The 12155-nt window shown below is 32.2% G+C and overlaps 1 protein-coding gene and 1 long non-coding RNA gene across 2 annotated transcripts; both read left to right on the top strand.

The window, feature by feature from the left end:
* The first annotated feature begins 240 nt into the window (after positions 1–240).
* LOC105317662 (peritrophin-48) lies at positions 241–1519 on the top strand. Its single transcript, XM_034480153.2, has 3 exons — positions 241–388; positions 617–761; positions 1136–1519. Exons 1-3 carry the CDS (start codon positions 334–336, stop codon positions 1389–1391), a joined length of 456 nt encoding a protein of 151 aa, XP_034336044.2. The 5' UTR covers positions 241–333; the 3' UTR covers positions 1392–1519.
* Positions 1520–6667: 5148 nt separating this feature from the next.
* On the top strand, positions 6668–11374 carry LOC105317661 (uncharacterized). The gene is made up of 4 exons (XR_010711573.1): positions 6668–6980; positions 9333–9483; positions 10267–10412; positions 11230–11374. It is a non-coding gene; the product is annotated as an uncharacterized lncRNA (long non-coding RNA).
* The last annotated feature ends 781 nt before the right edge of the window (positions 11375–12155 follow it).

Raw genomic sequence — 12155 nt, 5'->3', positions numbered from 1 at the left:
TCCGGTTTTCTATCTTCAGTGATATAAAAAGAACATTCGTGATACCACCCAGGCTCTTTAAGTTGTAAAATGTGTGCTACTATTGCCTTATCAAGACACATACGAAGTCATAGATTATAAGTTTATGTTGTTAATTGCGGATAGCTAAACACCAGATACTTCCATAATCTGTTAATTAAACTTTCTCGGGCGGGGAAGACATTTTAACCTAAACACTGGTCATATTCATCAGCTGAAGGACTTTGATCTACCCAGCTACCGAGAAATGAGACGGGCGGGTGGGAGGTATTTATTTATAGCAGTGGATGGACGCCTCGTTGTAGTAAAGTTACAATGGAGGTCTACGCTAGCGCTTTAGCAGTTCTTCTACTTGCAATTTTTGACTTTGGTAAGAATAACTTTCAGTCGTTCAGGCTTATAAATATTTTTCAATCTTTTCCAGATTATAAAAATGGTTGAGTCTTGATGTAATGTTAAATGGTAAACTACATTTTTAAAAGTTTTTTTGAGAATTAATTCGTACGGCCAGATTTTGGTAGACGGGTTTTTATTTGCAAGATTAAAAAAAAAGATTCGTCACAACGAATGAATTTTTATTTTATTCCTTTATTTGCAGCATGTGGACAGAATTGTGTTGGGAGGGTAGATGGAGTATATGACGCCGGCTGTCGCGCCTACACCACGTGTAAAGGCGGGGTAGGCACAATCACCGAATGCAAGCAGCCTATGGTCTTCAATCGAGATACCAACCAGTGTGACGAGTAAGTACTGTACATGTACCACAATGATTTTCCTAGGTTTTCACATCATGTACTTCACTGATGAAGAAATTTTCTTCTGTGCGACGTAAACGTTGAAGAGGGTGTGCAATATGAAGTAGAGCTTTGTAATATGTTAACTAGATGCGGCTTTTTAAAACATGATAGTATTGTTACAGGGGTACACAAAGGCTCTATCTGCATATACTTATATACATTGTACCTGCGTATATAATGTAAAATTCAAAAGTATCAATTGGCATATACATGTTTGCTCTTTTGCATATGGGTAAAATACACGAAAAACTCCAATAGTACAATGTATAATTTGACGTACCGCTGATAAAATGTTTAAAACAATTTGATATCCATTTCAGTCCTGCCAATGTGCATGAGATTTGTGGGACGTTCCGGGACTGTGAAGGTCGAGATGACGGAAGATATCCGGACATCGACCGGAAGTGTCAATATTATTTCACGTGCTATGCGCGGAAATTCATGGGACACAATCCGTGCCCCGCTGGACTTGTATTTAACTTTGCCCTACAAACTTGTGACTACATCACCGACATCGGTCCGCCATGTGGAATCAATCCGAATATGACGTCAAGTCCACTGGAACAACTTGGGTGATCTCTTCATCAGCTGACGACAAACGTGTGAATAATTAGTAATTAATTAATTGCTGATTAATACTTTACTTAATTGTATACCAAACATGTTTGAAAAGACTTTTAATGTATTAAATACAATGTATTAAACACGTGTCTTTCTAATTTTGTTTAAAATTCTGTTGATGATTCAATGCGCCTTTGATCATTTCGGAAGGTACCGATTATGCTAAACTATGGATATAGAGCAGACTAAACTTCATTAGAATTGTTATGAAATATTGACCTATATAGTGACTAACCACATCATTAATTACTGGGTTCATGCAAATTTGCAGCAGAGATTTCTTTTTTATAGCAATTTGGCTTTTCACCTACTTTCCTATTCGACAGAAAGCGTAACTTAGTTCTGATAAGATGCGTACTTCAAAAGCAATTTGACAATTCATCAAGTGAGAGACAAACAGATTACTGGCACACCAATGGTAACCTGTGGAGCATTGATCAATAACACTCGATCGAGAAGACACCTGTGTTGGGTCGTGATAAGACTAGTAATATCGGTGACCAGCTCTAATGATTGGTGGGTCGGGGATTTATGGTCGTGCCGCACAAAGGTCAGGGCCTCCATTATAGTGTCTCTTTGTGTCTCCGTCTCGTTCGTAATTGAAAAAAAAAAAATAATAAAATACAAAACGCAATTCACCAAAAGCTGTTAATATACATACCAATTTTTTTAACGAAATTTTCGTTTGAATTACATTAAACAGCTAAAAGTACAAAATATAGGGGACATTTGTAGTCAAATGCTTGCACAAATAGTTATTTTTAAAAAAAATTTACCGTTGAATTAATTTTTTTTAAAATTAAGATTGCGTATATAATTATCGTTCACATCTTTCTTTCATTCAAAAAAAAGTAATTATTATTTCAAATTTTGATTGAAACGATCGCAAAATACGAAAAAACCGTTAATTTTAAGGGAAAACTTTTAACATTAATATTATTAAAATAATTTTATACGTCTAATATAACTATATTTGCATGTGTTCTGACAAAAAAGTGTTATTTAAAAAAATTGAATTTCTTAGAAGAAAACAACACCGTACAGTCTCTTGTCTGTAAATAAAGAGGATTTATGTTTTTGTAAGAATACAAATCTATTTGTCTTGGATGCTAGAGTACTTTAATGAAATATTATAATTGAAATTTTTGAATGATCTAGGTCGGAAGAATTAAAGCAATTATGAATTCACAATTAATATACACGTCGTTTGATTTTGTTAAAGACGGTTTTTGCAGCTCTACCTGTAAAAACGTTACTTGCAATACATCTGTTTTTTTAAATTTTGAATGTCTCACAGTTTCAGAGTCATGATGGAGTTAGAACATTTAGAATTTTGGTCAACTGGAAATCAAAGACACGGTTTATTCATTTTTAGACAATTTATCGTTCTAGATAACGTAACAGGATGTATTTCTTCATAGAAAATACAGTTACTCTGAAATTGCACCTTAAATTGGTCATGTAGTTTTCCTATGTAAGCAGGTAGCACCGGTTTTGAAGATGGGACTCAGCCAAGAATCTTGAACAAAAAAAAAAGAAAAAAAAAAAAGAAGCAAATTCACAAATCGTGAAAATCCAAATCCGGGAGGGGAAGGGTAAGCCAAAATGCGTATATCTATAACTTCAACTCCCCTTATTTCAATTTTTTTTACATACTCCAAAAAAAAAGTAGAGGCACCGACTCCAGGATTATTCTACATGTATTTTTAATGCGTCTATTTAAGGAAGTTGTTTGCTGCGAGAAAAAAGGGGGAGGGGGAGGGTGCTACACATGTACGTGCCTGGGGCTCGTAACATAAAGGGTACTTAAGTGTAAGACAGTGCTTAAGCAGGACTTAAGTGCATTCTTAGACTTAAGCCCGTAACTAGAAGAGTGCTTAGCTAGGACAATTTACATAAAACTTAGACGGCCGATAGAGGTGGCTTAAGTTTATCTTAAGTTTGTTTTACACATATTTAGAAGTTTATTTGTTAAGTATTTCAATTTAGCTTGTAAATACAGTGTATTTATAATATAGTTCAATATCAGAGTTTTAGTTTAATTGATATAAACATTAGCAATGGTCTTAATGAGCTGCAACATTTTCCATATAGTATGCAAGTGGACTGCTGAATAGGTTGTAAACACGTAACAATCAGTTTACAAGAAGTACTTGTGACTACATGTATATACGTAAACTCGTGAAATCTGAGAAATTATAAAAAGAACGTTTGAAGACAAAAAACCCTCAGTGATTTTAAAGATGACGATTGCCTCGATTCAGTATATTGATTTAATGAAGAAATTATACTCAGAGTAAGTGAATTGCCTTATTGGCGAGATAAGATGTAGATCAAACAATAAATAGAAATCAACTATATTATTCTATCAAGTTCAAACGGCATCGCGATATTACGCTACAGGAAGTCTTCGAGAACGACTAGTGAATATTCATCAAAACAAAGAAGTAACAACAATTAACTGAATGCATTGCCTGAGATCCATTGCTTTGAGCTTTTTAAAATTTTTAGGTACATATATTTACACTCATGATACCTTGAATTTTTGTGTCTGTACATTTAATTCTACCCCATCTGACATAAAAAATACCAAGCACATGTATCTATAAATAAACATGATATCAACCTAAGATAACGATTCATTACCGATACATTCGAATTCGATAAAAAAAATGAACAGTTTGTTTTTACTTTTAACATAAGTATGACTAAGCTAAGACATTGCTAAGTTTGCTTTATGTTACGGTATAAGACATACTTAAGTATGACTTATGTAGGTCCTAAGATTCCGCCTAAGTCCTACTTATGACCCTACGTAAGTCAAAATCTTAGCATGCTTTATGTTACGAGCCCCTGGTTAGCATATTCTTACATGCCACTGTTTGTAAAACTCTGCATTCGTAAACCCTCTGAGGCGCCAATAAAGGTCAAGGAGTCATCGTAAAAGTAATTTCTCCGCCGTTATATGTAATTTTGCTTACTTGAACATTAGAGTAGTCATAATTGCTGGTTTTAAAGATTATTAATAAATGTATGTAAAACAGTTTGTACATATGAATATACTGACAAAACTTACTATCTTTGAAGACGGGATTCGTTTTCTTCTCTCTTTTTCAAGCTGCAATTGTGGACACCACTGGTATTTTTTAGTTACTTATTTTATTTCATACATACTAAACTGTAAGCTATACGTTGTGCTAAACCATAGATGTTCTTTAGATGAATCAGTATGTATATAATATTATGTACAGAAATGTCTAATGAACAAATAGACTTTTTGGAAAAAACCCTATAAATTTCGATGCTTTCAGGGCATCCCAACTCTGACACCAACTTAATGTTCATGTTGGTTTGGACAAAAAAATGGCACGATATACCATGTGTGAAATTATTTTAGAATGGTTAAGTAAGTCTTTGATAATTATTGTGAGATCTATCGAGAGTGTTTTAGCAACACTGCAAACATTGGCAAGCAAAAATTGCAAAAAGGTGACGACAGACCTGTGGCTCCTCCCTCTAAGTAACTTTCTAAGTGTTGTTTCTTAGGATATTAACCCACTATATATGAATATTTACATCTACCAAGTATTATTCCCTCTATTTCTTACGGAAACTTATAGTTAATTCATAGCTCTATAGAAACAGCCAGATTGAAATCTACACGCCCCGTTTATTTATTGGTCGAAATCTACAGCGGCTGAAACTGACAAGAAAGTGACAGGACCAAACTTGACACGCCCAGTTTATCGATTGGTCGAGACCAACAACTACCAAGGAAAAATCACGGACTGCACGAAATAATCATGACGACGTCAGACTCAAAGTCTCACAGGAGACGATTTGGCTGTTTCTTTTAGTTAACGTACTTACGTACATTAACAGTAATTTAGTGAATTTTACTTACTTTTCATAATCAATTTATCAATTTGCTAAAAGAAAGATGTTAATATAAACAATAAAATGCTTTCTTTGATGATTCATTCGGGTAATGAAGGTAGCAATCATTGCAGAAAAAAAAAATTTACATAACGCGGGTTATGTATTTTTTCTGCAATGTCGCTACCTTCATATCCCGAATGAATCCCCAAAGAAAGCATTTTATTGTTTAAATAATTTAAAAAAGACCTACGGTGAGAGATATATATAACACTTGAATGTTTTTGGGAGGCGAACATTGCAGTAAAAAGTTACCATACCCGCTGATGCCGGATATGTTTTATCCGGCGGTCACCGTGTCCTCTGTTTGCATATCCTAACATGTATGGATCAAACACAGAAAGGAATTTTACTACATGTTAAGATCAAAGTAAAAACCTTGTATGCAGCAACGTCCATATTTACATATTAGGCATTTCCTTGTGAAAATACATGCTTCAACGCAGCCGAAAAGTTACTGAAGAAATCCTTAACCAATCAAAGATCAAATGTATGTCGTGTGGGACAAAATAATCTGTGATTTTAATTCAAAACATTTATTGTTTATAAGATTAAATAATCCTATAGTTTCCGTTTAAGTACCACCCCTTTTTAAATTTTTATTTTTCCGTTTCTTGGCTAAAGTTTTACTGGATAAACTAGTATCTTTGGTTTAGTCTCGACTGAAGCGATAAATTGCGGATAACCCAAAACAGGACATTGATTATGGAATGGACAAAAGAGTAGTCAGATTGAGATGACGTAACAAATATATACCTTTGTTTTATTTTCCTTTATCATTAGAATGATTTAAGTTTCTTATAACTTATAGTTCCAATCATTGGTAGAATTTAATTCTGAATAAAAACGAATGGAATTCCAAGCGGTCGAAATGAACAAATGATTTCATTCAGTTGAAGTCTTGAGAGCTATTTTTAATTGCCTTATTTTTTTAAACTACTGAAGTTAAGATTGGTCAATAAAATCGGAAAACAGTCAATCAGTGTACCGAAATGTTCCCGCGAACCATGAACTCTTGCACTGAGATATGAAAAGGATTGGAACTTTAATAATGCTAATGGATTTGACAGGCCAATGAAACGATGATTGCTTGTTTAAGGTTAGTACAAAACCACAATATCATTACAAAAACCTTTTCTACCTTTTCATTTAATGGTCTCCCGTTGACAACGGTACAAAATTGCTAATTCCCGAGACAAATAGCTGAGTGACAGCTGTCACGGGTCCACTGTAATTTCCCTCTTTACCATAATTTGATAAATACTGGAAAGTTTTTTTACCTTTTGATTATGCAAAATAACTTATAAATATATAAATGCCCTGCTGACTCAAACCAAATACATATGAACACAACTTTTTGTGCTGCCTGCAAGAGACCGGGTGTTTATTTCTAAGTGGATCTCTGAAAGTGGTTTCTAAAAGTGATTTAAAACAAAGTTCATCATGGGTAAAAATAATGTTCATATTGTCTGAACATTTAGTTTTGTGAACTAGAACCTCGTCCAGACCGAGGCCTTCGGTGTGTCCTTTAACGTCTTGTGAACATGTTACTGGTCCACTACTCTCTGTTATCGATTTGTGGACTTGTTTTGGTTTCCGCATATTACGGTAAGTACTGCGGTATACCACTATTATGACATATTTCACCACCAGTTTCTGACGAAGTACTTTAATGAGAATGTTTGCAAACAAATTTGTCCTTGAAATTTTTTTTTTGACTAGCAAGCATAGTTTATAGGTTTGTCTCTTGATATTATTAACATTTTAAAAACACAACAAGCTGAAAAAGTGATATATTAATACCATTACTTTATATTTATATTATGTATTGTACCGTAATAGTATACGATACAACAATTAGGGTAGCAATTAACCAGCATGAGTAGTTTGGACTTAATGCGTTATAAATAATATTCATATTTTCATGTTAAAAGCTTTGAGCGGTAAATATCTAAAGCTTTACTTTTTGTCATGCCTTACAGTAGGATTTCATTCTAAATAAATGTAAATCATCATATTTGCAAAAATGATAATAATGGTTATAATAAAAATTATTATTACTATTTTAATGATAATAAACAAAAACATCGATATCTAACTAATAATTTGTTCCGAAACTTTGTTTTTATTTGCGTGTGTATGGATTTTTTTTTTCGGGGGGGGGGGGGGGCGGGGTGGAGGGGTGGTATGTTTGGATTTCTCCCTATATAAATTCATATCATTCAATATTATGCTAAACCATGCTGATTGCCGAAATGACCTAACAATTCAATCACAAAACGTCCAGAGCCAACCAAACCATCGTTTTTTTTTCTTTCCTTTTTTTGACAAATGAATGCTGTTAATTTGATGTACGTACATGTAACATGCGTCTGACTCTTCGTATACTTATATACATAGATATACAATTATCTTTTTTGTTTTGATTGTTTATACATAATAAATCATAGAATTAGGAATTTATGAAAAAAAATTATAATTCTGAATAGAATATTTAAATTTTTTTTTATTTGAAAACATAATAAAAATCAATTAAACGCTGCTAAATGATAAATTAAAGAGTAAAGTGAGAGTACTAGTGGAATGGTTTAAGAAAACAATGTAAAATTAAACACTTTGAAAATAACAATATTAATTTTGTATAAATCTCAAATGGTTGAAATAAATTGGAGCAATTGTACGTTACCGTTTAATTCTCATGCCATCGTACATGTATTATACATGTACTTCAAAATCTCTACAATGTATTATTAATTAGTAAGAGAAAAAAATGAGCTATGATAATCAAGACAAGTTATATGAACATTGTACTATATGGCAAAAGCAGTATTTAAAATAAAAATATTCATATATCACTTAAAACTTAACTTCAGTTAAGCATAAACACAGAAATTGCCGTCGTATAATAAACGCTTTAGATCTGTTGATTGCTTACAATTCTGATTAATTATGCACGATTATAACCGACTGGAATTCCTAAATTCAAAATCAAAAGATTGTATGAATACTTAAAAAATGCAGCCAACAATTGGGTCGGGAAATAGTCGAGCAGCTCACCTAACACGCGGAAACATCTTTATCAAAAACAGTGACAAAGTTAACGTGTCAAAACACTCAGCTCAGACGATTGATGGGTTCTATTTCTTCACGGAAGTTTAGAATAATTGTTTTAAAAGTACGGTGATTTTTGTCTGCATATACTATCGTGTTATTGCAAATTCATCTATATAAAACGAAGTGAACTATCTATTGATAGTTTTTCTTCTGCTTAAAATGCTAAGCAGTATGCAATCCGGTAAGAGTGTATGTCATGTCCTCGTATGACTTCAAAAAATATCTAACTTTAGTGTTGTTTCGTGGTATATTTTCTTGACCTTTTCCTTCTCTTTATACACGCATACCAAATCGGGAAAATCAGAAAAATTATCATTCTTAGCGGAGGAGGTTTTTGTAAATGTATACTCTTTGTTATAAAGTTTACTTTATTTATGTATTCAAAGATTCAAAAAAAGGTTTGGAGAGGCCATCCATTAAACCTGTTGGAAACAAGTTGTTTTAGCCGAAATGGTCCTCATTTACATTGAAATGGCAACGTTTCGCAATAAATTAAATAGTTGACGGTAGAAACCTATGTTTTAATTTGTAGTATATTATTTTTTGCATTTTATCTCCTCTACTTTCTCTTTGTTTACGATTTAATTGTTTTGAAATGCTTCCAATTTCAGCAATTTATGGTGCAATTTTTTTTTATTACAATTCACTTTTTTTCCGAAACGATTAACAATCTTTTACATTTTTTGACTCAACTCTTATTCTGCTAGAGTAATAATTATTCATTGTGTTTAAATATTTTCTTCAAATATAAGAATTCTTTAATGGTTTTTTTTTTTAGACATTTGTATTGCGATTTCAATTATTAAAAGCAATATCTGCATGAAAAATTGCCTTTTCTCTCTTCAGAATCAGCCGTAGATGATCTATGTTTAGGAAGAGACGATGTCATCTTTGCGAGAAGCTGTAAAACTTATCTCAAATGTGTGAATGGGACAGCGGTCACCTTTCATTGCGATCAGTACATGGTCTTCAATATGAACTCAGGGAATTGTGAATAGTAAGTTATAGAGCAATTACATCCAATACAAGAGAGGAAAAATAATAATGAAAACTATTTTTAAAAAACGCACAACTAAATCTGCATAACCAAACTGTAATATTGTGGTTTTATTAATTTTCAAGGGTATCAATTTTTGTGGGTAAAGTGAAAATTACAGCTTCAAAGATACATTAATTCGTGGCCAATGACCCTATCAATACAAAATGTTAATAGAAATTGCACTTTAATGAACATTATTTCATGGATCAACTAAACAACGATTTCCACGACAGTTGGCATTCAATGAATATTGATGAAACCACAATAGAACGCAGGATATACTTTGATTTTGTCCTTTGAATTGAATACTTTTTTATGAAAACACTTTTAACAAATTCAAATATTTATTCGTAATTTACAATACAGTTGTTTCTTTGATTAATCCATAAATATACATGCATTACTTTATGAAAATTAAAGATACACAACGAATTAATCTCCACAAAAATACTCAAGATTATTTATATGGCATATGATCTAAACTATAGCAATTATCTTAAATGTTTACGTTATAGAAACAGTGAAATAGAACGATTAATACTAGTACTAAAAACCTCTTAACATTATAGACATACTCTTAAGAAACTAAAAATTGAATATACGTGTAAGTAATAGATGAAATCAATATAGCCAACTATATAATGAGCTCTGTAATCTTTTCCATGTCATTTTATGTACATAATTAAGTAATAATAATTGTACATTTTAAGATAAATATTTACATGTAACCTTTTATTCCAGTGCCTTCAACGTTCATTCACCGTGCGGAGTATTTCGGGATTGTACCAAGTTGCCTGACGGACACTTTCCAGATACAGAACACAAGTGTATGCGCTTTTACACGTGCTGGAAAAAGAGTTTTCTTGGATTCAATTCTTGCTCTATGGGTAAATGTATACGCAAAAAAAGATCAATATAAAATTCTTTTTTAATTCTTTATTTTATTTGTTTAACAAAATGCATACATTAAAGATGTGTAATTGAAAGTGTTTATTTCCGTTTTGCTCATATTTTATACATGTAATTAGACAAAAATTAAGAATTGTACATGAATTGTTATATGATACATGTAACAGTAAAAGTATGTTTTCTTATCTATAGGTTTTTAATTTAAATATAGATATTCACTTCACGCACCCGTTTTTAACATATTCATATATAAATATATAATACTAAAACTAACTTAAACTAATGTAAGATTGACTTCATAACAATTGCATTTTTAATAGTTTTATATATTTGAATTAATGTTTTGTTAAAAAATTGAATCAAGTTAATCTACAAATCAAATACCATTATGGAAAACAGATATTTATTTATTTATATCATGTCAGTATTTTTTTTAAACCAGAACTATTTTTAATAGTTTTAAATCTATTCGTAACTTTTATTTATTAAACAAGTGTACATCCTATGTAAGTCAATATGTATCTAGAATAACTCGTAGGAAACTAGAAATTTCTTCCCTAGAAAATCGCAACAGTTTAATTCACTTTTAATGTAACATACTGCTAAGAGAGAGATAAAAGGATATACATTTATGCTACGTGCAGTAAAAAAATATCACCGTGACGATACGTGAATATAATTATGTCATAAAATTATACCCGTTATTTTTGAAAACTCTTAAATAGAAAAATCAAATATTAAAGCACCCATTGTATTAATCAGCATGTCAACAATTTGTTCTTTACATATTTCCAGGTTTGGTATTCAACGTGAGAAAGCAGGTCTGTGATTGGCCATTCAATGTAATGGAACCATGCGGAATCAGGTGATGTAACCAATGAAAACCTCACTACCTTCTGCAACACAGCTACCTCTCGCTATGTATTCTATGCACCTCAATAAACACTTATATTTATTAGGAACATTTTGTTTTGCCTTTTTTTGTATTAATTAGACTTCATTTTTTGTCAGTTTTATGTTACTTATAAACATCTGTTCATACGATAAAATCATCGTATCATAGGAGTCGGAACCGGGTGGGGTGGTGGAATGGGGAGGGGACTAAATTAGACCTAACCATTAGAAAAATAGCATCATAGAGGATTCAGCCCCCCACTATTTCTGGCAGCAAACATAATTGTTCTTAAATTTACCTTGAAAAGATTGAAATATTGAGAAGTTGGGAGTCATAGGTATACTACTACCCCCCCCCCCCCACCACGGATGAGGATTTTCATGATTGTGGAATTAGGTTTAGTCAAGATATAGTCTAGCCCCCCCCCCCCCCCTCCAATTTGTTTTCAATTTGTTTCCGAAGCCACTGCGTATAAAGAGGAGTTATACTGGTTATTGCATAACACCAAGGGAAAATTTACTGATTATTATGCAATGTTAGATTTGATCCTCACCTTATTCCATGCACATTTTATGATAAATAAGTAACATGAGCGAGATTTCATTTTTGTCGTGTGGTAACATTAAAAATTTGGAAATTAAATATGTTAAAAATGTTTTCAAGCGGTATGTACATTATATCAACATATGGGCCCAACAAATGTTTGGGTTGTAAGAGAATTTCTATCTGTAATAATTGTAAGAATTCTCTCTGATAAACTATATAGAACGTACGTGCAAAAGGGCCCAAGGTGTATTTTCATGTGCATAAACTCAAATGCCAAAAA

This window comes from Magallana gigas, chromosome 3 (genome assembly GCF_963853765.1).
Source record: "Magallana gigas chromosome 3, xbMagGiga1.1, whole genome shotgun sequence".
Taxonomy (NCBI): Eukaryota; Metazoa; Mollusca; class Bivalvia; order Ostreida; family Ostreidae; genus Magallana; species Magallana gigas.
This window is presented reverse-complemented; position numbering and strand designations above follow the sequence as displayed.